Raw genomic sequence first — 27755 nt, 5'->3', positions numbered from 1 at the left:
TGTAAGAGGGCATCCATCCTTTGACATTGTGTGTGTGTGTGAGAGTTGCCTTTTAGGGCTTAAAGTAACCCTTGAGAGTGATTTTTTTTTTTAAATTTAAAACAAAGATGCTGATTCCCCTCATTAGTCTCAACACAAATCACACATTTTAGCCAGTGACATTTGGCATGTTAACTTAAACATTAAAAAAAAAAAAAAAAAAAAAAAAAAAATCCCCCTTGTGACACTGTAATGCGCATCCTAACATACTCTCCTGACACACAAGCTACTCAACATCTTTAAATGGTGGGAAAATAATGACATGAACAAATATGTTTTAAATAAAACAACAACAAGCTGCTGTAGAAAGCAAAAGCACCTCCTTTCATCACTGTGAATGTGCACTTTTCAAATTAGGTATCCACAGGCAGATAGTATAGCCTTTTAACACCGAAGACGTCAAGCTGTATCTATAAAATATATATTTACCCATTGTGAATTAATTATAAAGACAATATCATTATTTCCCTGGCTGGTATCCTTCAAAAACAAGAATGATACTGTATGAGCCAATGATATGACACTACTGTGCTATATACCCACTTCTCTAAGAGCTTAATGAGCAGTTATTGCTGTCTCTCTCATTCATTTCATTGTTTCCACATTGCGTTTAAAGGATGTAAACAAATAACAAGCTGTTTGTGTAAAATCTGACCTGTTATGTAGACAGATGGCGTTTTTGTAGCAAACCACAAAAAAAAAACAAAAAAAACAAAAAGGGGCTGTTGCTTCATACACTCAGAAACACACAGAATGATCGTCAATGTGCAACAAATATCTGTAAAACACAAGCACACTGTAACAGCAGAAATCTGACTCGAAAAACCACTGGTAGAGATCTTCGAAGTGGGCCCCGTCGAGACAGAGGTTCAGCCGGTGCTTTACATTTATGGACTGCCCTGTAACAGTCTTTAAAAAAAAGTCCCCAGTCATTCATAAAAGTACAGCCACACATGAGCAGTGCAGTGAGGTTCAGTTCAGGTGGACTTGGCTCAGTGATGTGAAAACGATGTGACGTTTGTTCTCGGTTTCAGGTGCCGTTAGATGACTAACAGTCTGTTAAGAACCCCATGGTCTCTTTGGTTAAACAAAATGAGTCTCTGCTCATTTTACACTTATACATTTTTGGTGCCGATATGAATAAACATTCAATGCAAAGTACTGAAAAAGTATCTCCTCTCTCAAAATCAATATGTAGAACACAACCTGCACAAGTGACACAATGAAAATAATTTATCCCATCATGGAATGTTCTTAATGGCATCACTGATTATCTTTGGTTTTGAGTCTAAGTCAGATGTAGTGTAGTAATCGATCTGATCATTTGTATGCTTCATAGAAAGAAGTGGGTAAACTGTGCTGAGAAAGCGGGTGTTACCATCACTCCAAAAAGTAAATCTTAATTAGGCTGACAGGCAGACGGAGCACCAAAAATAAAAAACAAAAAAACACAAATATACTCCAGACTGGTGACGGCACCACTGCAGTAAACCCAGAGGTCACAGAGATCTGTGAGGACTGATTCCTGGGAGTTGACACCTAAAGTTCAGAGGTTCAGGGATGAGTGCCGCTCATCCGTTCTTGCTGTCTCGTACAGTCTCCACACTGTGGGTTAATGTCTTGAATGTAGGCCGCAGTCTCGGGTCACTGTTCCAGCACTCTGTCATAATCTTGTGAATCTGAGGGAAACATCAGAAAAACATTAACACAGAAAAAGAAAAAATGTAAAGTTAATTTATTCTGCACAAAGGCCGATTTACAGCTTTGAGGCAGCCAAGGTCATTTTATTTTTCTATTAGATGGATTGCCATGAAATTTGGTCCCACCGGCGCCACCGTGAGGTTCAGATTTGTGCTTTTGAGTGAAATGTCTCAACAAGCATTGGATCATTTGTCATGACATTTTATATGTCTGTATAAAATTATAATCACTCTGGTGATCCCTTAACTTTTCCTCTTTACTCAGACTTTTGCCATCATCAGGTTAAAATTTTAATTGGTCCAATCATTTGGTTTAATTCCCATAAGCCTCAGCTATTCTTTGTGATTTTGTGGCAATTAGCAAATGTTTGCCTGCTACCACCCTAAACTGTGATTGTTAACATGGTAAACCTTACACCTGTTGTCAGTGTGAGCACGTTGTATGTACGTATGTATGTGTGTTGTTACCGACCTCCTTTGGACAATTATCAGGAGCTGGCAACCTGTATCCTTGCTTCAGCAGGTCTATCAGATGGTAGACAATCATCTGGCCCTGCTTTTCATTTCCCATCTTTTCCATGAAGACCTGGAACAGAGAAAGTAGTTTTTGTCTGGTTTTAATGGAAACAGCTTTGTAAATTATATAAAAAGCGTTTCCTGTTTTTAAGTACATTACTTTGGAACGGAGCAGAGTGCTCAGTCAAGTGGTTTCTTTAACACTGCTCTACAAACTAATTATACGGACATTGTTTTATAGCTTAGTTAAGTTAGTCAGACAAGTGACAAAATAATTAAGGTTAGAAGAGGAACACGGTTACGTGACAGAACTAAAAAACAAACAAACTAAAAAGTAGAAGTGAGGTACCGCTGGTGGACTGTAGTTCTTGTCACTGTAGGTGAAGAGTTCGTAGAGGACAACACCAAAACTCCAAACATCTGATGCCACAGAGAACTTGCTCTCTGTCAGAGATTCTGGAGCATACCTGGGAAACAACACATCACAGATTAGGGATGATTCGTGATTTTAAGATTTTCGAATAGTCATTAAGTTCTAAAAAAAATCACATAGTTTATTCAAGTATTGTATTAAAAAATATTTTTTTCCCTTGTTCTTACTAGCTCCTGGTAGTAAATAATGTGACACAATCGCCAGAAGGTGACAGTAATGCACCCAAAAGCTGTTTGCCAACTTCCAATAAACAAAAGAAGAAGAAGAACGCATTACTACCAGGTGCTGGTAAGACCTGTGTGGTGGTATGGATTTCACCAAATGGTCAAATAGCTCCATGTTAATATCAAATAGTATTCATGCCCATCCCTGTAATATATACACAGAATAATGATGGACACATCTTAATATAACAGTAATGAATATTACTGTAAGCACAAGTCCTACAATACAAGCAGACAGATATGAGTGTGAGAAATAAGCAGAAAGCACACCTAGTCTGGATGTACAAAAACAAATCAAAATTTTCTCCCTCTGAATCATACAATCTTATCTTAACACCTGTTTTTAAAGATCAGTCACAAAGGGTTATAATATTTACCACAACAGTGGAAAAGACAGTAAAAACAGCAACAGAGTGTCAAACCTTTATCCTCGTAAAGGTCAACCGACAAAAATACGAAAATACTTGTGAAACCTTTAGCAAACACGTGCGGTGTTTTCATCCTCACCAAAAGATGGGGCTTTCCCCAGGCTCTTTGACAGTGTAGTACTCCTTGTCCTGTGGCAGCACCTTGGTCAGACCGAAGTCACCGATTTTCACCCTCATCTCGCTCTCCACCAGAATGTTTCTAGTGGCAAGATCTCTGTGGATGTAACGCTTTGTGGCAAGGTAGTCCATACCCTGGAAGACATGAGTTCATTCATGTGTCATTAATTTTTTACATTTATCTGTCATTACCAGATTTGACGCTTGAACTCCTTATTTTAACGTGCTAGTTACAGTGGACTCCAGCTCCAGGGAAAGTGTTTCAAATGTTCGGTAACACCAGTATGCATGTGTGACAGGACGGGATAAGATCAAGACTTGCTCTTGCTCTGCGTTACCTTGCAAATCTGTGATGCATAGAGCAGCAGCTTCTTGGAATCGAAGTGGTTCCTGTGTTTGACGAGATAATCTCTCAAGCTGCCATAGGGGAGATACTCCATGATCAGCCGCAGGTTCCTTCGTCCTGTAGAAAAAGAGACGTGCAAGAAGAACAAGGACGTGTGATACCTGAGAGAGAAAGTATGATGTGTGAGCAGTGGAGGTGGAGGCTGCGCTTAAAATTTCTGAGAAGATCCAGATTTATTTGTTTCATGGGCGAGGTCACTGACGCCCTAGGCAGCGAATGTGGAGACTGTCAAGACATTATCATGTATAACAAAATGTGCAGGAGTGGTGATTCTCACTGGTCTTTGATTGTAGTGTTTTGTCATGTTGTTTCGTGTGTCACAAGTTTCCTCATAATCAACGTTAAACAGGTACAATAGTTTATAACTGACAACAAAAAAAGAGCAGGATATATAATCACACCGCTGTATTCTGTTATTTCCGATCAGTTCATGTAACACACAGAGTTCAGACAATGTGCTCATACCTGCACTGTAGCAGACGCCTTTGTATTTGACAATGTTTTCATGCTGGAGGGATCTGAGGATCTCAATTTCCCGCTCAAAGTCCCTGAGGTGCTCGGCCGTGCTGTGCTGTAGTTTCTTCACCGCCACCACCTCCCCTGTGCTGTCCTGCAGGGGGTCGTACCTGCACATCTCCACGCTGCCGAAGTTTCCCTGCAGCGTGCGGTCAGAGGGAGAACAGGCGCAGAAAGAAGTGCTGTGATTTCATTTAGTTTTCGAGTGCATATTAATGTCACAAAATATAATTTGAGGCATTCCCGTCAAATAGGATAGAATCAGTGAGCTGTCTAATTACAAGTAGAGGAATAAGTTGTGACGGAAAACAATGCTCATCATCTTGGAGGCAAAGTCAGATAGAGTTCTCAGAAATTGTTTTCTTTCATATCAATTTGTACTAGCCGTAATTCATGCTATCCGGAAAGTATCATGAGAATATCTCTGATAACAGCAGGAACTTGCCAATTGCTTAGAAGCGTGGGTTGAATGTTTGCTACTGTAAATCAAAGTTTATCTGAAAAATACATTTTCAAAACCCATTTACCAAATTAACACTCTGACAACAGCAAAAAAACACCCCAAGAGATTGTATCTCATCACAGTGTGTGTGCTTGTGTGTGAATGTCTCACTTTGCCCAGCTGCTTGAGAAAGATGAGGTGTCTCTCTTCAAACTGGGCGGGCTCCTGGCTCTCAGAGGCCCATGGGAAGCCAAAGCCTCTTGTTCTGCTGGGCACCATGTCGCTCTCCACCAGCAGCTCATAGTCTGCAACACAACAGGAGGCAAAGTTATTTTATCCAAAATCTGGATAAAAGCTAGGATGATTAATAAGTGTGGCATCCAGTAGATTCCCTTGATCCTTACACTGCGTGCCAAATTATTATGCAAGTTGCATTTTTGGGAATATTCTAAAAACTGTCATTAAAAACAGTCATTTTCAAATTTATTAAGAAGTCAGATAGTGAACATATTTCTTCAAATGTGTGGTTAATATTATGTTTATCAAAGTATTGTAGGCTGTATTTTTAAATTAATGCAGAATCTGCAGAAAGTGGCTGGTCAGCTGATTTAGTTAGGTTTCTGATGACTTCTCTGCTGACACTGTGTGCTGCACCTTGCATGGCTTTCCAAAGCTGGTCTTTTGAGCTGCATTGCATGCCATCACTGTAAATGATCTTCTTTATTATTGACCACAAGTTCTCAATTGTGTTGAGATTGGGTGAGCAGGCAGGTCAGTTCATGAGGCGATCGTTGTTGATGATGAGTTGTTGATGTCGCAGTTGAGTTAGAGCGGCATGGCCACCTGAAATCCAACCAGATGCACACCCATCTGGTCCATCTAGGATTGCCCGGCACTCATCGGTGATTATAACTTTAAAGAAGTTGGTTTTCATGTATTGTTAAGCCTATTCCAATCATTTTTTCTGATGTATTTTCTTCAGTGGAGGTTTTGTCTTTGCCTTTTGGACCTTTGCTACTCGTCTTAGCGTCCTTCATTGAGTAGACCTGGGTACATCATCAAGCCCCACAGCTTCAAAAATGGCCTTACTGGTAGCTAAGGGTCTTTTAGCAGCCTTTCATTTGATTCTTGACAGTTCTCGGCTTGACAATATTCGACAAGCGTTTTCTGCTCTGGGTTTTCTCCCATCCTGACTATTTTGGACATATCTTTTTATGGTTTGGGGGTCATGCTACAATTTCTTGGCTATATCATTTGTAGAGTCCCCCTTGCTCAGACTCTTGACAATCTGACTCTTTTCCTCTTTGGTCAGTTCACTTTTCCTGCCCACGGTCAAAGTTGAATAGAACCTGCATAATAATGTGACACACTTATATACATGTTGTCTGTGATAAAGGATATTAGAAAGCTTTGTAGATTCAAACAAAAAGGGTTTTGTTAAAGCACAAGGCCTTAGAAACATCATACTAAAACATTATTTTTTTCTGAACAGCAGCCGTCCAGATTTTCAAGAAAAGACTTGACTTGCATAATAATTTGGCACGCAGTGTAGATATGTCTGCCAGATGTGAAGGGGAACTATGGACCTGTCAAAGGTGACTGGCTTTCACATTTTTCCCATTTGTCTTCCTACCTGGTGTGAAGAGGCTGTTGAGATCTCTGATGATTGCTCTAAAGGATGGTCGGTGTAAGGGCTCATAGTCCATACAACTGTTTATCAGATTAGCCAGCTCAGTCCATTTGGGAGCTGGCAGCTGGTGTCTGTCCTCATAGAACAAGTTCTTCTGCACAGGAAAAGAGCAAAAGCAAAAGTCATGACCTGCATATTTTTTAGTTTGGGTCGTAAAATGGTGAAGTTGCAAGGGAAAGTGTGGGAAAAATAATCCCAAAAATATGGTGGTTAAATAACCACATGTGCTTTTCATTTTTTTAATGTGTGAGTTAAATGAATATTTGAGCATTTTGGGAAATGTGATAATTTGCTTTCTTGCTGAGCGTTAGATGAGAAGAACAATATCACTCACATGTCTGTACAGTAAATAGAAGGCTACACCTGGCAGACAGTTAGTAACAATGTTGTTGTGTAGCTATTTCTGTACTTTTAGGAGTGGGTTAGGCCAGGCAACCGGCGGCAACTACAATTTTTAAGTCAATGCATCCTTTGTTTATTTGACCTTGGAGCAATCCAGAGTGCTGAGTGGCTTGTCTCCGCCACTGCAGATCTCCCAAAGGGTAGTCCCGAAGCCCCACTTGTCTGTGGCTAAACTGATGTTTTGGGGATCTTCAATGCACTCAGGGGGCACCCACGGGATACGCTCCACCAGTACTGATGAAAGGACAAGTAGAAAAAAAAAGAAAGAGAGAAATGAACGAAATTGATAAATAAAGGTAGGCTGACCAAACTTTGTTCCTAGCAGCAACTAAGACAATCACACCAATGGTGGAGAATATTATTACCACATAGCATCAGGTCGTGTATCTCACCTTCTCTGGGCAGCACAGTGATGCTGATACCAGGGTCACTGAGTTTGATGAAGGGCAGGCTGCCTGTCTTCCGATCCTCCTCCCTGATCAGAAGAACATTCTTGGCACAGACATTTCCATGAATGAGGTTCTTATCCTCCTGTGTGCACATATGACAGGGACAGCATAAAATGCCTTGGTGTAAACGTATTTCTTCTTCCATTTCATTTTTTGTCCGACGCAAAACAGGACGTCAGTGTCGTCTTACCAGGTAGTGCATAGCCCAGGCTAGCTGCTTGGCCACCTCTAACTTCCATGTGATGTTGACACAGCTTTTATTTTTTTTCAGGTAGATGTCCAGAGAACCAAATTTACCATACTCCTGCACCATCATGTCTGAGAGGCAGAGGAGAGGGAGATGATTTTATTATTCAAACTACCATCCATATTCAAATTCTTAGAAACAAAAGGCTTTCTATTGAATTTCCCATTTAACAAGTGTGTGGTTTATTGTAGCTTATTTCCTGTGGTTTCTTCAATGACGCAGATGTTACTGACACAACAGAAAGCACAACAGACAGTCAGCTGCGAGACACTGCATTGATGAATAAGAGATAAAAACCTAGACCCTACAGACACATTTCAAATGACTTCCAAAATCCTTCCAGCACTTGAACCTTTTCTTTCCTGTCTGCTCCTTCCCTGCATTCAGAAATGTGAATGGAAAAGGTTTCCAGACACACTGCTCTGATCTGTGTGGGCAGATGCAGGTAAAGATCAAGACCGCAGTGGCCCATTACTGACTTGTTGAACCTGAGGGCTTAATCTAGTCCGAAGGTCAAGCCAGAGCGCAAAGAAAGTCAGCAGGTCACAAACCTTAGTTCTTCTCTGTTTGATTCTTAGTACTGATCCCTCACGGGTGTTTGACTGACTACCTGACTCTTTGTAATCACACATACTGGTTAGTCTGGCAACCCTCTGTCATTTTTACAAGCTACACCTGAGGATAACCAAAATAATTCCCTTGTTTGTTACCATTTTTGCCTAGTAGTGTATGTTTGTGTGTGCATGTTGTAAACTTACTCTCATCACCACAAACACACACACCGTAGTTGAGGAGTAAGTGCTTGTGGGAGAGCTGGCTCATCATGCTGGCTGCCTCAAAGAAGGACTATGAGGGAGAAAATGAGAGAAAAGAGACAAGATTAGTGAATTTGATTTGAAATGTTTATTTAATCAGATCCACTCACTCGCTCATTCATTCAGCCAACAAACCAACCTCTGAATAATTGCGGTGAGCCTTGTCCAGGATCTTGATAACGACGTCTATCTGGTGCACCTCTCCGTAGTCCCTCAGCTCTTTCCTTACACCGCAGAAGATCTTGGTGAAAGTTCCTTGACCCAGACTCTCATTCTAAAACACAGTTTTTATTGTTATGTTAAAAACCCGCTTTGGAAAGGAGGGGGAGTGCATTTTTCTCCCTAACCAGTACTCTCTACCCAAGACCTATACTGTGTACAATGATAGATGTGATGACAGTGCTGATGTGAGACTGAAAGCTTGATGAATTCACAAATTACAGAGTAAGTTATTGAATACAGCCCAAGGAAGGCACCAAAGAAGTGGCAAGGGGAAACTAACTCGTGCAGTAAATCTTACAGCTTCCCCAGCCCAGAAACCAAACTCAGTAATGTCCACTCCTGCCTCCCTTCCACCGGGACCAAGATGTGACTCATAGTCAGCTAGAACCTAACTAACCTAATGGCTTTAAGTGCACAAGCTTCAACAAAATCAATTTAAGGTCACAATGTCCAAACCTGTGAAACAACTGCATCACATAGCTGAACCTAAGTAACAGGAAGCTGAAACATCTGAATCTGCTAAAAATGAGCGAGAAGACAATAGAGCAATACAGGAAAAACCCCTGAGCTCTTTGATTAGGGGAACGGCTTCTGTGGTTTTCCTGTGACAGACCCGTTGTACAAAACTTCAAGTGCTCGAACAACAGAAAATGTAGTGAGATGGAAAGAGACCAGCCACTGAGGAGAAAGCATGGCTGACACTGACACGCACAACGCGCACAGTGCATTCACACATGTCCACAGAGACTGCTCATGATGATGCTGAGGCACAGTAAGTCGATCAACAGGAAGTCTTTTTGTTAACTGCAGCGACCTCACTGACCCTGTAGGAGTCCCTGTTGTTCCTGTCTGATCGAAAATCCTGGTACTCTCACAATAGGCTGTGACCTGTTACCTTGTCTATAAAAGGCCAGCATCATTACATTTTGGCTTAACATTTCGTGTTCAATTAGAAAAGCATACAAGGGCCATGGTTATACTGTTGTAAGCTTCTACAAATATAACTTACGAAGACTGAAGGGATAGGCTAGTTATGAGTGCCTGTAAACATTTTTCTGCTGGGGAAAAAAGCTAAAGCAAGCAGTCAAAGACGGTTATCTTACAAAGACGAGGTCCTCTTTTCGGATCTTGTGGAAGACCATCTGGCTGATGTGTTTGTGGAGGGAGGGGGACAGAGGAACCTCTGCTCCTTGATTATTTCTACACACCAGCAGGTTGGACTTTTCTGAGGAAAGGTAAAGGTGGACAGGGATTAGGATTCATCACTCATATTTTGACACTACATCTGATTAATAATACAGCAGGGTTGTTGTTTTTCAGTGTGACAAAATTAATAATACTGTTAATTCTAAATTTAGATTGCCTAGAGTTGTTAATCATGAATACCAGCATGAATAAAACCTTTGTGGTTTGTTTTTTTTGGCTCTTACAGACAAGTAACATGGCTCTGAAACAAGAGTTTAGCCAGCTGGAAACCTAGTAAAGTAGTCATTGACTCATTAGCAGTCATTAGTAACTCCATCAAATCCCCACAGAGATCGAAGGGTCAAGATATGCGTGGCAGTAAAAAATATTACTTTAAGCCTTTTTAAAGGACAACACTGATTCTGCTGCAGTCTCAGTGATTAAACATTAAACCTCCACCTTCACCTTAGATGACACGGTGCCTACATGTTTATATTTATTGGTGAAAATGTGATAATCAGGAAAGAAAGAACTCAGAGAGCAGTGTGTTGAAGATTAAGAGCTAATGTGCTGAACAAATTTAGTGCTGCATCTTGTTTCCCATCTTTTGAATCCCAATTATAACAGCACGGTTTATGCTGTCAGAAGTTGCTCCATCTTGTAATTAATTCAAGCTCATCAGTTAATATGCTGCAGCAGCAAGGCTGGTGTTTACTTCAAAGAACAACAGGTTCTGCACTCTTCATTGGCGTAAATCCAATGGTAATTCAAGGAACTCTTCTTTTGAAAAGCTGTTCTTAATATTTTATTTTTAAGGAATCACAATTAAAAAAAGACTGAGTCCAACAGTGTGTAAAGGTCTCGGCTGTGCCTTAAAGGAAAACTGCTCATATTTTAAGTGTATACACTGTGTATGTGTTGTTCTACCTGGGTTAACCTCATCCGTATAGTATAGTCTTGAATGACAACAAAGCTGTACCTTGTGTGTTTGTATGTAAACACTCACCTTTGGAAGCGGGTGGGCAGCACCTGGTCAGCTGAAATGTGTGTCCATCAGTGCGCAGCTCCTCCTTTTGATAGCAGTGCAGAAGTTCCCTCAGTGAGCCGAAGCTCCTCTTAGCTCCACTCAGAATGTACTCTCCCGACTCCGTCTTCATGATCTGACAGTGCTTGTAGTCCACCATAGATTCATACTGAAAATAAAACATGATAAATCAAAAGAAAATCCTTACAGTCGAGTTGAGTGCTGAACTGCTCTTGAAAGCCAGCAATATTATTTTAACAGACTATAAAGGACACTCCCTGATTGAGTGTCTGAACACGTAAGATCCGAATAACCTAAAGTGATTTCAGTGCATTCAAACTTTACTCAATCCCATCAGCTTTGCAGTATTGTCACGATTATACAATTGCCTGACCTTAGTCAAACACGTTATAGCTGAACAGTCGTTAGTCGTTTTGGCAAACCAGTGAGCAAATATAGTTTACCTTCAGAAACAGCTACACATGTAAATGTCGAGATACAGCAGTTACTGTGATTGTAACCTCTTACACCTTACCTGAACAAACTATATTGCATTTACATTTTAGTTTAATGGCCTCGGTTGTTGTGTCATGTTATCAGCCAGTTGAAATAATGTGGTAGTCTGGTGGGATGCATGTAGTCATGAGCTGAAGAAGTGAGTTAGTAATATACGGTTGGTCAAAGACTATGTAGAAAGAGCCCATCTATTTGTACACTCGTGAAAAATATTGTACTTCACAGTGATGATGACCCAACATTAACTGCTTACCCCCACCACAAAGGACATGAAGTATTTGTCGTAGTCCCTTGGGCTGCAGCGAAGGATGTACAGGCCTTGGTGGTTACCAGAGTGACGCAGCTTACCAATTGTAAACTCCATCCTGTGATCAAAGAGAGAGACTGTGTCTTTGTGTGTGTGTGTGTGTGTGTGTGTGTGTGTGTGTGTGTCTGTGTCTGTGTCTGTGTCTGTGTCTGTATGAATGGTTCTTCAGCTGTGGCTGCATGAGTAAAGGTGTGATGTGTTGCATCTGGGCATATATGTGAAACTCACGACACAGGGCCATGGTAATAGCTCTGAATGCACTCCAGTAGTCTTGGTGGAGCCACCTCTTTACACAGGTAATGATGGGCATCGGCAACCAGTCTGTAATATCCGTCAACTAATGATACGAATGACAGAGCCTCTGATAGGGAATGAAACTCCAGTTCCTTTGTGGTCAGACAAAGATACAGACAGGGTGCAGAAAAAGACAAAATCAATCAAACAATAAATCAGTACCTGCTTTGAGCTTTATAATAATTTTTCAATCCTTTTATGCAACTAAGTGTAACAAATACATTTTAGATTTAGTTAAAGAAAATGTTTAGGTCACTGTATCAAACTAGCTGTCAGTTAAAATGGTCTTGTTTTGTCTTGTCTTGTTGGTTATGAACAGATGTTGCTGTTAAGTCCAGCTGCTGTAACAAACCACTGGCGCACTTTGCATATATCTATGAGCTCATTAGGAAACATGTTCCTGATATAATTAGATTTAAAAAAAGCAAACAAATTATTTATTTTAGAGTGTAGCAGAGTATACTATACTATACTATACATGGAGTGGAGTATACCATACCAAGATCTGGCTGTCCTGTCTGGTGAGGGTAACTATGCGACTCTCCGCAGAGCCTTCTTTATTTGCCTGTTTGATACTGATGTCAATCACCTCTGGGAAGTCACAGTATGTCTTTAGCTCCTGGAAATGCAAAAAGAGTAATTTGTATTAGATGAAGGGACATGAAGAAGCATGCACACACACATAGTTTTGTTGTTATTGGCATCTTTACCCAACTCCTGCAGCTCCATCTATTGGCAAAAAACAACCATGACAGCATCACACTGTGACTGGTTATGTACAAAAGCATCACCATGGCAACATGAATCCATCTCCTGTTCCTCACCTCCTCTGCTCCCTCTTCCTCATTCCCTTTTGACCACTGGATGCCCTTGTTACCCATGACAACAATGGTAACCTCGCGTGTGGAGAGGTCAGTGACTTGGAAGCGCTCAGAGTAGAGGGAGGGCAGAAGTGTCTCCAGGCTCATGAGGTATTTGAGCATGAGGTTACACACCGTGGCCTTGCATTCGCTGAACTGCTGGATGAACCTCTTGAAGCGATAACGGATCCTCTTCCGAGTCAAGATGTTATATTCCTGGATGCGGCTTTGCATGCATCTCGGCAGGAGGGATTTGTAGCTAAAAGCAGGGAAAGGCAGATGGGGTCCGGAAGGGTGGTGAGGTGGAGATGGAGTTGATAGTAAAGAAAAGAGGAAGAAATAAAGAACAAATAATATGAAAGATAAAGAAAGAAGAGAGGGACAAGTGAAAGAGGAAACAAAGTTAAAAGAGGAAACGTTTTGTATGCTTTATTACAGTTCAGCGTACACGCTGGTTTGCCTCATGAGAATCAGTAAAGTAACATAAATGTAAAACAAATAACAGAAATGATGAATGAGATATGAAAGAGGATTTAGAGGAGAATTCACATTTCAAGTATGGATACAGTGCATGAGCAGATGAGATATTATGGACACATTTTAAGAGATAATTCATTCAGCTGCATGCACACACATGCAGTGTGTGTCCTGAGGAGTCTGTCACACTGCTTGCTTTGAAATCGTTATTCATAAGCTGTACCACGTGCACACCAGCATAACAGGGAGCATTTTACATTATTTACGTAAGAGAGTGTGTAGCATGTGCATAAGACTGGAATTTGGTCTGGAATTCTGGTTCAGACAGTAATGTCTTATTTTCCTGGTCTTAAAGCCTGCTTTACATTTCTAAACTTCTTAGATTGTTCTTTTTCTCCGAGATTAGAATAGAATAGATTTTTTTTGTCTGACATTATCTTGCCTTCCCCTAGTTTGGATTAAATACTGTACAAAGCAGCAACCATTACCCAAAATATTGTCACGTTAGTGTTATCTCCAGTGAGTGAGAGGGTCCTACCTGGTGTCACTGTAGATGTCCACAGGTGACCGACCTCTCTCTTTAGCAAGCCTCATCATGTCCAGCACTGCCATGCCTAGACACTCCTCCTGGGACTCATGGCTCACGGGGATTTGAACCCAGCCATTAAGAAAGTCACTACGCCACTGGAGAAGGAAAAAAAACACAACATGCAAAAAATGGATGAACAAATGGGCGATTTCAGATCCATGAAAGAATTGAGTAGAAGAATCTAGTGGGAGAACTGGTTGGACAGGGGAGGGGGAAGAGGGTAAACAAATAGCAAATATCTTAGCAAGAGAGCAATTGCCTTAATTTCCATGCCTTAACATGGCCCTAAACACACAGCATATTTTTAGACTGTAAAAGTCAAGCTCTACAGCACCAGGCCTCTGTATCACATTCTGTAGGTCAGTCTGTGGACACGCAACTCATGGTGTCTGTTTGTGCAGATAAAAACAAAGCTGAACAAAGTTTGCACAAGCATGTGGGAAAGAAAAGAAAAGCAGAAACAATTTAAAATGCACACACAGACACAAGCACACACATGTGCACAGACACACACAAACACTTAGAGAAAAGAGACCTAACATGCCCTTGTTCCCCATTTGTGCTTCTTAAACAGTCTTACAACTCCACTTCCTGTTTTCTCAGCTCACACAAAAGATTGGGCTGAGACGACAGACAGACTGGCAATCAGTCAGAGAGACGGAAACAAGAGGGGAGACTTTTTTCGATAGGGTGTGATAGAGGTTAAGGAGAGAATATTAGTCTTGAGGACGCTGTCCTCTGGTTTGCACCCAGTACACCCCAACATGCAAAGTACCCCACGTAGAAGAAAACAACTAATTTGTTGTTTAGCGTAAGTTGTTATGTCATGAAGACTAACCTGAAAAAACAGATATGCCATTACACAATCATCCATCACAGGGGTCTCCATCCCCTTGGATACACCATACCGATGGGCATAGAATGAACTGCTGTTGTTATACCAGCCAGGAAAATAGTACCTGGACAGCAGAAGAAACCAGGGGAGTAAGAAATGGATTCCAGACAAAAAAAAAATAGACAGGCAGATAAGAAAAATATGACAACAAAAATCTGAAACAGATTAAGGAAATGAAAAAACTGACTGAAAATATCACTGTCTACCTGATTCTGAAGTGCAGGTTCTCACTGGATGGCTGGTGAAGTTTAAAGATGTGATTAGGAGGAAACCATATCCGGTCACCTTCCCTCATCAGGCCAAACAAATTGCGGTACACTGGAGCAATCCCTGGCAAGAGAGAAAACAGTGCCTTTTTTAATCAAACAAGGCTGAATCACGGCATTCCGTGATTCAAAATAGGAGAGCCTACTCATGTACTACTCCTGTATCCAGGTCTGAAATAAAGAACTCCTTTTCACAACTTTTTAGAGCATTAAAAGCCCACATCACTAACCATTCTCTGAAAGTGAGACTAGCTGACACTAAAGAATGAGAACTGGCCAATATTTAGACATACACATAGATATGTATGTACATTATGTTTACACATACAAACACAGCTTGTGTTGTGGTAGCACTGTGCCTCTGTAGCCTGCAAAAGACTATGCTTTGACAATGACACATGATGACAACCAACTAACTTTTCTCAGTAGTCAAGTCGAGTTTTATTTACATAGTGCCGAATCATAACAGAAGTTAATTCAGGGGACTTTTCATATAGAGCAGGTCGGCGGGGAGAGGGGACAACAGAAGGCAGGAGGAAAGAGAGCATAGCACAGTGAAGGTTCCACACAATAATAGTAACAAGACTAATTATATGAAAAAAAAAAACCCAAAAAGTCAAAACACCCATGAACTGTTTTGCAAGTTTGCCTGTTTGCCTTAAGTTTTGTTTTTGTGAAGACTCTTTATCACATCTTTGTCAATGATGATAACAGCAAAGCACAGAAGATAACAATCTCAGTATAAATGACTTTTACAACTTTAAATGTCAATAATAGCCTGCTTAATGCTTGAACATCAAGAAATCCTGAAACACATCTGTGTCTGTCTTTGCATCCCCAGCACCACTAGTAGCAGGCCAAGCTGTTTTATCAGCTGAGCTAAGTGGTTCATTAGCAGACAGAAAATGTCAACATACAGCAGGAAGCACTCACAAGAATGAAGCAGTGGTATGGGAACAGGAGCGCTGCGTAAGAGGAAGCATGCTCAACCACAATAGAGGAAGTCAAGTCACAGTGCAAACAAGGCTGATGTATATGCAAGTCCTAGCTTGTATTATTTATTACAATATCAAATAATAATAAAAATAAGAAATGTGCTGCAGAGTAAATGATTGTATTTCCACACTTTAGGAGCTGGGATTCATTGCATTTTATATTATACAGCTTAACGACCTACATTTAAAAAAGTGTCAAGAATAACCAGGCAGCACATAGAAATCCCTCACGTGATTATTCTTTGACTGTGGTTAAACTATGAAAGAGAGAATGGAAGAATAAGACAGATGGAAAATAGACTCAGGCAAGAGGCGGGAAATAGGAAATTAATAAAATAAAAATAAAAAAGAGATGCAGGAGGATACAGAAAAAGCAGAAGATAAAAAGGAAGGAGAGATGAGTTTGTTTCTTATCGGCTCAAGAGGGAATGGAGCAAGAGTGTGTGGCAGAAAGAGATAGAGCTGAGGGGGAGAGGAAAACAGACACAACAGGCAACAACTTCCTGATTTGAGTTTGCTAGAAAGAAGAAAGCAAAAAGACAGGCTGAGCGTGTGAGTGAGTGCTTCCACAAAACAGAACTGCCTCCTTTCTCAAATTCCCAACCATGAGATCCTTGTTAAGAAATAAAGTTGGATGAATTTGACCTCAAAAAATAAACAAAAGTGTATGAATGCTGAACACACAAAGATGAACATGATCACTTACATCACGCATATTTACAGTATAACATATGAAGATATAAAAAAATGATCCATTTACAACAGTTTGCACAGGTCCCCAGGAGGAAAGCACCTCTTTGGCTGATTCATCAGAAGGATTTGCATGTTCACATGGATTAATACTAATCACCACACACTTAACATTATAACTGAAGAAGGCATGTAAATAAACCTGGCAACAATCAGTTCATTTGATTATTTGCTTTCTTACTACTTGGATGAAAAGCCTATGCTGTAAATCACTGACCAAGACCATATATGGCTACTGGATGCTGACTCAAAATATTCCAAATTTATTGACATACAGAGAAACAGATCCAGCTTTCCTCTTGTTATAAGGATGGGAGACTAATTAAAGGAAAAAAAAAACATTGTCCTAATAAGGCGCTGGGCCACCGCAAGCTGCCAGAACAAGTTAAACACTATCTGGAGGGATAAACAACATTCTTAAGAATATATTCCCTCATTTGGTATGGAGAGGGCTGTACATATTCAAGATTTTTGTTTTCCATAAGAAGTTAAGCCAAAAACAAAAAAAAATCACATGAGTGACTGATTGAGAGGCATTTCAAACTTTCACAGCTGGCTATGGTTCTTGGTACTTGCTCGTGCATTAAACTCAAACACCGGCTTCAAGGGCCACAAACACTGTGTGAGTGCAGAAATGGGGGAGTGTGTGAATGCGTATTTAGCTCGACACACAGTGGTTTCTCACCAAGGTGTACAACAGCTTGACAATGTTGCAGCAACGACCACGTGATGATAAAAAAACAAGTTCATCATCTAACCAGTGAACTATTGCAAGTTTTCAACATGACACTTGGAATGTATGAACTGTTCACATGGTGAATCAACAGGCTTTTACACATCCAAATTAGAGATCGGCGTCTAATTGTTAAGCAGTATAAAAATATATTTTCACACGGCTTGTTGACAAGTTCACACCACTCTATACTATATATAGACTAAATACTATATTTTTATTTCTGCTCTGTTTTCTAATGTTTGATACATGTTTCATTTTTTAGCACTGCATAAAGCCCTTATTTAACTGATGTTGCTCAACAATGATAAAACCGTATTTTGTGTGTGTGGGAAGACATCAGAACTGAAATCATCTTGTGACTCACCACAAGCTTTCGCTGCAGTGATGCACAGTTCCTCTGCTACATACTCCCCAGGTGGAAACGTGAGAGCACTTTCTGAAACTTTGGCCCCACCTCCTCCTCCATCCTTCCCCAGGTAGTAAAGGTGGACAGTGAGGCACGTGGCATGCATGTCCTGCTTGGGGTCGAGGTCTGAGCGAATGCCATTGTGATGTCCTCCTGTGGGCCCAGAGGTGAGTGTATCCATGTCTGTCAGCAGAATACAGGCCATGTGCTGCTTAAAATCAACATTCACCTGTAAGGGACAGCAAAAACGAGACAGGTCAGAGAGTGAGCGGAAAGGCAGAAACTGTTGTTCTTGGAAGTTAATTTTATTACAGGAAGTACTTTTAGACTGAGTCCAGCAGTGTTTTGCAGCAACTTGCTGACTGATCATTTTGTACAGCTCCCAGGTGGGTTACATGGCAACTAAGCTTTTGAGAGTTGAATGTGTTAACAAATTAAAATATTTTAAAAACAGGGGTTGCATATGGCTCTAACTGAACAAGGGAAAGCAATTATCAATCAATCAATTCACGAGTTAAGCCACGATAAATCACGAAAAGCTGAGGTCTTTTGTAGGATAGTGCTGGTGGAGATGACAGATTTCAAATAAAGAGTCTAAAACAGCTTTTTTTTTGTCGTTCAGAGGGTCTGAAAACAAAAACTCATTGTTGTTTTCAAATTATAGAAATCGTTTCAAGTACTTCCATTTGAAATATCTTATATGTTACATTTACATGAACTCTTGTACTACACTAAATTTTGTTTCTTTATCATATCAACATCTGTCCTTGTATACACGTACACTCTTTACTGAAATTAAAATTCCTTTAATCAAGTGAAATAAAAAATAAGCTTATTAATATTGTTAAGGGGTTAGTCTTCAAATGAACCTCACTGGGGAAGAGGACTAGAGGAAAAATGCAAATGAGTGGAAGCAGAGGCTGAAATGAAGATTATAGACCATAGCTGAAATACACTGGAGAGCCGTCCCAAGAGATCAGTTGCAGTAGATTGCAGGGGAGAAGTCATTATGCTTCATATTGACCTAAGTAAGTAGAGTTACAGCAATAAGGTCTGTAGCTAGAATTGTAGTGTACAGGCAAAGTACTGCAGTTGTACAACTCTGGTAGATTTATGGAGATGGAACAGTGGCTGATTCAGATGCCTGACATTGTATTGTATCCCTCTCTATAACCATAAACTGTTAGCTGACACGAGATGAGCATTACTTATCATCAACTACATTTATGGTTGCTTATCAGAACACATAATTACTTATCACAAGACTGCAGTGCAGTAGGCTCTCTATGCACTGGGCTGCCCACAGCTGTTTTCGTCTCCAAACCGCATACATGGAATTTTTTTGCACATGGAACATTTGGTACTTTCTCTCCTCCAAATTCTATTATTTCAGTGACAACAGATTAAAATAAAACTGGCAGATTTCCACGTGTGACTCCACTGTCCTCTATCAGCACAGCTGCAGATATATGTTTCTAATACACATTCTGTTTTTAATAACAATTAGCAATCTTAGTATACTAATACTAAATGTTTCTTAAATGTACTGGAGGCAAATGGTTAACGTACAAATTCAAACGAATACAGTCTATGTTCAACAACCCATCCCAACCCATGAAAACTGCAGTTACCTTATTGTAGACAATTGGTATATAATCTGTTTAATCACAAGCCTCTTATGGCTTGGTAGGAATGATTCCTCCACCCAGTTACAATAAGGGGGCATATCCCATTAACTACAGTCTAGTTAACGACTAGGCTTACATATGTCTAGTTACTAGACATATGTAAGCCTAAAGGAATTAGCATGAACAGCAATGATTTCAGCAATTTATTCAATTTCCATTTTCCCTAATAATTCTCATGAACTCCATGTAAAAGGAACTGGGTGTGCAACGTTGACATGACAAGTCTCTTTAAGCTTTTGGTTTAGTTTCATCTACAGTCAATTGTTTTTCACTTTCTTCTGTCAGTAATGTTTGTGTACTTTATGTTATGTCTGTGTTCATACTGTTGCACTTCCTCTTTATGGTTTTTGACCCTCATCACCTGATGGTAACACTTGACTGGTCGTGCTATACCATCTAAATGGTGAGATGCTGTGAGCTTTACAATGTCTTGAACATGTCACTGTACTGTGATCATGGCAGTCAAAAGCATATTATTCTTTTCTCTTCTATACCTGTGAGCCATCTCAACACACACGGCTTATTCATACTGGAAACAATTACATATTTAACTGTCTGTAAGAAGGCAAAACATAACATGAAATATTGGAAAGAATGTTGCATGCCATCTGTCTCTTCCGCAGTAATGCCTCGTCAGCAGGCCTGTAATCAAAAGCAGACTAGCCATGAAGAAGCACAGACCAGAAGAGCGAGCCTGTTTCAGTACCTGACTCAAAAACATTAATGGTCTTCCCATATTCTATTTGTTGTGTTTTCCCCCTTCACAGTGCAATGACATTAGATTTTTAAGATTGTGAAATTTTATATTCTGCAATGTGTGTTGTCATTTCACACATGCTGCTCAGAACCACCCAAACAATGAATGTATTTTCTGGCTCAGTGAAGTTGTTGTGCACTCCCCTAAACCTCTCTTGAAACATTTTCATCATGTGCCAATGTGATTAGAACAGCTCTTTAAAAATGTGAGCTGACTGATGCCAGAGACCAGGCAGATTTATCACCACATTCTGTGTGCCAAGGATGCAGTATAAAAAGTACTCACACAGGGTGTCCTCTGCTGTTCTCCCCTTTTTGCTGAGTGTTTTTCAGGGGTTTCCCCCGTTTTTTTCAAAAGAGCTTGAGTTCAAAGCTGTAGAGTTGATGGTTTATGAGAGGTCAAATGAAAAAAAGCCAAATTAGCCAATTATGTGATGATGTACACTTGGACAAAATAAATGTGTTATTTTGTTATGTCAAGCCCCTTCTTCTTATAACCTTTGTGTACTGGATTTGCAGCTTCATTTCCATTCCTCCCTTCAAGTGCTGTGGTGCTCAACTGTTTAAATCAGTTTTTTTCTGCAGATATCAGTAGGGATTTCCTGTTTGAAGAGGTTCCATTGTATCTTTGGACATTTGCGCCATTGGGAAATTAAATCACAATGTGGCTGTGTTTGGCTTTATTCATTGTTCATTGTACATCCTTGAAGCTTCAGTCAGAAGAGATGAATGCAGCTGTGACTCAGGGACTCAGGAGCTGATGAACAGTGTATCGACCACCCTGTTTCTTTTGCACCAGCCTTTGATCTGCCTATGAAATGAAGGCAGCTTTTTAATGTGTGCTGATTTTTTTTCAATATGCTTTGATAATTTCAAATGCTGATCGTTGATAATGTTTTAGTGTTTGGCAGTTCTTCACAGCTATTACGCTAGAACAGGGGTTGTCAACCAGCGGTTATCCTCATTTTGGATGTCAAAAGGGTTTTATGGCTCCGGGTGTTTTCTTTTCTGTGGAAGGCAGTCCAAATGGCTCTTTGAGTATGTAAGGTTGCCGACCCCTGCACTAGAACCTGAATTTAATATCATTTATCAAAGTCTAATTAGTCTAAATTGTTGTGTTGACAGGACATTTTTCACTGCAGATAGTTTTTTCTCATAATGGGATCAACAAATCAAATCTTGATGTGAGCTGAGGGTTTCAGCGTGGCCTTTACTTTAGCACTACTTTAGCAGAGAGGAGTGAAGATGACTTTGACTGTAGGACTGTGGGACTCTCTTTCTGCCAGAGGAGTGGCTCACAATTTTTATGTTTTTTGGCCAATTGTGTACACTTTCAGCTAGAGCAACGCACTAACTCCAACTACGAGTTCTACAATGTTCTTATTTCAGGTTTCTATTCCAGCTGAACCATATCAACATAAACACAGAGGAAGGCACAATCAGTGAAATCATCTGTTATACTACATGGCTGATATGCAAACAAATATAACGGTCAGCTCCCACACCAGCTGATGACTATCTGGTGATAAAACTGGAATGCTTTGGTTACCATATCAGTGGTTGCCAGGTTCCCTAACGTTTGCTGCTACAGGCATCTCTCGAGTCTGACTGACCCTGAGCCATTCAAATAAAGGTACCACAAGGGCTGCTGCTGTCTGTAGTTACACTGCTCCATAACACACAGCTGTGCACCAACCTGATAATGGCTAAACAATCTTCTTTTTACTTGAGAATTAATATACAGATTACAAATGTTAATTGAGTTACACATGTTGGCAGGTAAACTTTTTAACTGTAGCAGTCATAAACATAATAAGACATGGGTGCAAAGTAAAAACAAGAATTATGCAAAGTATTGTTTTACTTTACAAGCCCTCTGCAAGTGAGGCCAAACGTTATTGATGCTACATAATTAGATAATACATGCTACATAATTACATAAAGGGGCCTTTGGTATATGACATGAGGAAGGTCAGAACATGTGTATACATGTGTAGAATACCGGAAAACCCTGCTCTCTCAAACGTTTCACAGTGTGTTTACACACCCAAAACGTTTATCATGAAGCAGACGGGCACAGAGTTAGACCAGTTCCTTTCTGGGTCTTATCAGGGCCTTGGAGCCTGTAGAGGTCAGAGCTATCAGCTCAGCCACATTTTGCTCTCTGTGGCTGCTCTGCTCTAATGCTGGCCGCTAATGCTGCCTGTTTAATTGGCCTCTGAACATTCTGCACTTATCAACCAACTGCTTGGCTTCCTCTAAAGTTAGGATCAAGTTTCATGTTGGGAATAAAATAAATGTCAACAGTTCCTAAATCATTTTTGAGAAAGTGGAATCTACAATTATTGGCTATGTTGCACAATTTCATTTAACTGATGTAAAGTGACCTGATGTAAAATGACCTGCAAAGTTACTTTTGAGACTCTCAAACTAATTGGCTGCAGGTGTTTTGAAGCCATGGCTACAACTTTCCCAACTCAAAAACAGAGCAGCTGAGAGACTTTGTCTTGCAGATCAGTGTTTCGTTCCTTCATTTTTTTCTCCCATTTTTAGTGCGGTGTTTGTATAGTGACACAGATTTTTTTTTTCACAGCAGAAATTTGAATATGTCACAGAAGGAAAAGCACAGATGTCAATAAAGAAATGAAAGACGGCTGCAGAATAGAACAGAGCCATTACTGATGTTATTAGGCTCCAAGCAACCATCCACAATTTGACTCAAAGTCCCTGATACATACTGTCCATTCTTTTTTATTTATTTAGATTTGGAGTAACACCACTTCCATAGCTCCTATTGCTGCCGTGGCAGGAGAGGACTGCATTGTTGACAAACTCACTGTCCAGTTAAATGGGATGAGTTTGTTTGTGGCACCTTTAGTCGTACATTACTGAGACTCTTGAGTCATTGATGATGGTTACAATGGAGGCAGGTGTTGTTGTTTGTTCCTTTTATTCCTTCATTAATCATACCATGGAGAGGAGTTCATGTTATTAATCTTGACTACTTGATCTTCAAACTAGCTCTGTTTCAGCTCAAAAGTGATTTTTATTCTGTCATACCATGTCATGGTTTGACAAGAAGCCACACATCCCTCTACAGAAGTAAATCATGCTATCTGTTGTGAATCTTTTAATGTTACTTACAAAAATCCCCCCCCCCCCCACCCCCCTTTTCTCAAAAGCCTCCCTATTTATCTGTTCTCGCATGCTAAAAAGGAAGTCAATCAGGCTGGAAAAGCTTACCAAAAGCATTGCTTTGACTGTGGGATGTACTCTTGAAACAAACAGTTCAATAAGAGCACAATGTCTAAAGTTCATATTGTCCTTACTGTTACTGCTCACCCACTTCCCACTACACTGATGCAACACTGTGGTTGCTTCAGCATGTTTACACTTCCCCAAAAGTGTCTACAAAACGTAGCCAGGCAGTACACATTCTTTGGCCAATGGTGATTTGAAATCAACACAGAGAATGACACCACCACAGGGTAGCCAGCAGACACTATTACTTACTACAGCACATGGTTCTGAATGTTGATGTGTTCTGTGTCTGTTCTTTACTCTTTTTCAGTGTAGAAACAACTTGCCACTTTATTACAGCTTTCTCTTCATGAAACCACTTTTCATGAGGGGGTCACATTCTATGTACTCTCTTTTCCCACAAGAGGGAAAAAAATGAAGCATGAGTAAGAGGCATTACAGGCAGCCGTGCCAGACAGACTTCCTATAAAGGGACCCCCACCAAAGTGGTAGCCGAAAATTATCCACACTTTGAAAGAACCTCAAGCTAGCAGTTAACAACAATCCCTGAGGTTCCACCACTGTACTGGCCCCTGTTATGTCCTTAACATCTTAAAAGTATAATTTTTCACAATATGTCATCAACAAAAAGTGCAGCAGAGACCACAGGTTAATGCACTTGAGTTGACGAACAAACAGGAATTTTCTTTTCCTGCATCAGAGCACAGCTGTTTACAGAATCTTGGCTCCTGCTTTGTTAAAAGGACAGAGGCACTGTGTTTAAAGGCTATTACAGAAATGGCATTACAGAGAACATTTTTGTGAATGGGATCCTTTTTCTGAAATGCCTACTTCTTGTTTAAATACCATGAATGATAGCTAAATATATTGGCAAGGATTTTCGGTCACCCATGTCAAAGTCAGCAAAGCTGCCTAAAGCAGCACACTTCAAAAGATAAAATGAATCGAGGCTCCGGGAAACACAGAGCTATTTCACATTTTATCTTACCCTAAACCACACCACACCTTAGTGTGGGAAGTTTTCATTCTCTTCTGTTCAGATTTAGCTCTCTATGATCCAGAGCTCCTAAGACTGTACCAAACATTACTTTGGCAAAAACGTGACATGGAGAAACTTGTTCTTGTTCAAGGTTAAACTAACCACCTCACTTTTCTCCATTACAGCAGCAGACAGCTGTATATGACCTGAATAAAACTTAGAAAAAATGTTACACATGACCCCTGATGCAAGAATAATGTACTTTCCCCATAACTGTCTGCACATCTGTGTCACTGATTATGTTCTTCCAGTAAAGACCTATATAAAAATGCTAAATAGACTGTATGTGCTGTGACAAGTAGCCTAACGAATCAGCACTACCTACATAAAATTAAAATATCACATTAAAAACAACAAAATCATATGTACTTACTTTTTGTAACATAAACAAAAGTTGTGATAAATGTTGAGTTAATACTGTCTCCCTCACCCCAGCAGTCCCCTGTACATAGTGTGCTGTCAATTTAAGAATCATTATTAGTATCACTGGTTGGGGTGACTAAAATATTGCAAACAACACTGCTTCCCCTCTCAAAACTAGAGAACAGAGCCAACGTTATGATGCATGAACTGGAAAATGAGCTGACTGCTCTGAAGAGAATTAACTAATCTGGTTTGTAAAATTAATCATCGAGAGGATAAACATCCACATAAAACACACGGCAGCAAAGTCAACAAACTAAATACGCACTCAGTTGCCACTTTATTTGGCACAACTCTTTGTAACTAATGCAGCCTAAAAAAAAAAGCTCAGTGATAAATCCTACCTACACCGAGGTAATAATTCTCAGATTTTTTTAAGAGAGGTTCAAGTAAGGGAATCCCCTTTTCTACACATTAATAACAAGCTATAACTATAACCATGCTCTCCAGACCTTTTCACCTGATGTTGATTCTCATTTATATCAGTGAGGTTGCGACATACAATTGAAAACACCTCTCACTATAATGCAATATTATTTAACAGCACCACAAACTACAGCCTCCAAAATGACCGTAAAGTTGAATCAACTTTGACCCTAAATGACCCAGGGTGATGTACTGGCCAGTATTACTTTATTACACATTTATCAGTGTCAGCGGATTTGTAACAAGAAATTGCAGTACACCAATGTCAAAGATATGTTTGAGACATTCAGAAACAGCGTATTTATACTGTTAGTCCTTCAGAGATGACCAAATTTAAGGGAACCTTCTCAGAAATTAGGGAGCAATGTGTAAGAACTGGCCAACTGTCAAATTCATACGCCAAACAAATCCGAGCAGCATATTATCAGAAAATTGGGGTGTCTCTTTGAAAATGCACTCTTTGGTCCCCTGACCCCCCTCCTCTTCCCTAGTGCCATAGTCACACTAGCCCTCGGGTGTGAAGGGGCAAATCCCGGTGGACCGTCAAAAAAAATCCATACAGTTTTTCACCAGCCTTCTCTGGTACCTGTCATCCGTGGTGCACATGAGTGCACTGCCTGCATGTTCCAGGACTGGGCTCAGTGGCCAATCACAACCAAGTTTCAACCCATCTTACTCATATTGAGATTACTTTGGCTTGAGTAAATCTAACCTCAGTTGATGACATGCTGCCAAATCTACATAGACTGGGGAATAATGCTTTCCACACAGGTTTGTCTTACCATCTATGTAACAAATAAGTTGTTGATCATTTTAATTATTTTTTTTTCATCTTTTAAACTAAAATATTTAAGTATTGCCCCTTTAAAGAAATACACATTGACAGTTTGATAGCAGAATCTTTAAAATTCCCATTTACCAATATTGGTATCTGCCTCAAAAATGCAACACTGGCATGGTTATAATCAAAACCTCTTCAACAAAAACCGAACATTAAAATCCTCATTTAGGTAGAAGTTAGTGCAGGACTCTTGTATTTGCATAATGTTACATTAGTTACATTAGTTTCAGTTAGGTGTACATAAGGACTGCAACTAACAACTGTTATTGATTATTAATCTGTTCCTCTTTTGTCTAGAAAATATGACAAAGCAGTGAAAAATGCCTGTTTCCCCACATCCCAAGGTGATCTATTTAGAAAGATTGTTTTATTCAAGTTAAACAAAACCCAATGATATTTAGTTTACCATGATATATGACAACACAACTCTGGAAATCCTGACTTATAGAGAGGATATAGAGAGTTTAAAAATAACCAAAACTATTAACTGATTATCAAAATAGTTGCTGAATAATGTTCAACTAATGGTTAATGGTTCCAGCTCTAGTGTGCTTAATAAAATGAGGATGTGGATAAACCTGTAATGAATACGTGATAAACCTGTCATTTGAGCAAATAGGTATTTCACATCTCAGTGACGGCAAGTACTAGACTTAGGGATCTCTGCTTTCCGTATTTACTTCAGCACCTTCATATTTCTTGAACTGTTCGGTCACATAAACAAACTCCGACTTGTGGCACAAACTACATACAGGTTTATTGACCTCTGCTCGCTATGCTAACTGTAACTGCCGTCAGCTGGTTCGCGTGGACTCAGGACACTACAATGACCGCTCACACCATCCACACACACTCGCACTCGAACTTACTCTGCCTGTTGTCTTCTGCCGTGCTGCGGCTGCTTGAGTTCTTCTAAATCAACACCGGTCGGTCAGGGTCGGTGTTCGTAGACCAACACAGAGTCAACCTGGGTACAAGACGGGCTCGCGGCGTTAGCTAGCTAAAGCCGCAGACCTAACGGCTTACGTTAGCTGTCAACAAAAGTACAGTCGCTTCTCTATTTGCCCCGTTAACTGCCATCCCGTCGTTCTTCACATCTTATCCTAAACTATTTGTTCACTTGTACCACTCGGTAACTTTAAACGAGGTCATTTCTTTTCTTTTTCTTTTTTTTTTTTATTGCTCGGGTTTCCTGTCACCCAACTACTGCCCTGGCTCTCCCTCAATTGTCACGCGAGCCGATAAGAGTATACAGCACTATGATGATGATGATGGTGATGGTATTGGTGATGGCGAGGGCGGAGCAGGATGCCTCCCAACGGTTTGGCTTCTTTCTGTCACAAGACTCGGTTTTTGCTTCTTCCGTGTTTGTAAA

The 27755-nt window shown here is 40.2% G+C and overlaps 1 protein-coding gene across 2 annotated transcripts; it reads right to left on the bottom strand.

Annotated features, from left to right (window-relative positions):
* Window positions 1-31: 31 nt before the first annotated feature.
* jak2a (Janus kinase 2a) lies at window positions 32-27755 on the bottom strand. 2 transcript variants are annotated; one of them, XR_005895503.1, is made up of 25 exons: window positions 27250-27755; window positions 17905-18175; window positions 15000-15123; window positions 14737-14857; window positions 13848-13993; window positions 12797-13091; window positions 12472-12591; window positions 11907-12064; window positions 11625-11736; window positions 10838-11024; window positions 9750-9871; window positions 8564-8698; window positions 8368-8455; window positions 7553-7680; window positions 7306-7444; window positions 6996-7147; window positions 6455-6605; window positions 4993-5126; window positions 4329-4518; window positions 3796-3920; window positions 3420-3592; window positions 2605-2722; window positions 2212-2325; window positions 429-1718; window positions 32-383 (listed from the first exon to the last, which is right to left on the bottom strand). XR_005895503.1 is itself a non-coding variant. In XM_041059337.1 (24 exons), exons 2-24 carry the CDS (start codon window positions 18149-18151, stop codon window positions 1611-1613), a joined length of 3387 nt encoding a protein of 1128 aa, XP_040915271.1. In that variant the 5' UTR covers window positions 18152-18175; window positions 27250-27755; the 3' UTR covers window positions 32-1610. The 2 variants fall into 2 exon arrangements, 1 of the variants encoding a protein (XP_040915271.1); XM_041059337.1 differs by having other exon boundaries at window positions 32-1718.

Source organism: Toxotes jaculatrix, chromosome 16, assembly GCF_017976425.1.
Source record: "Toxotes jaculatrix isolate fToxJac2 chromosome 16, fToxJac2.pri, whole genome shotgun sequence".
In the NCBI taxonomy this organism is placed as follows: Eukaryota; Metazoa; Chordata; class Actinopteri; family Toxotidae; genus Toxotes; species Toxotes jaculatrix.
Note: the sequence above shows the minus strand (reverse complement) of the source record. Positions and strands in the feature narration are given on the sequence as shown.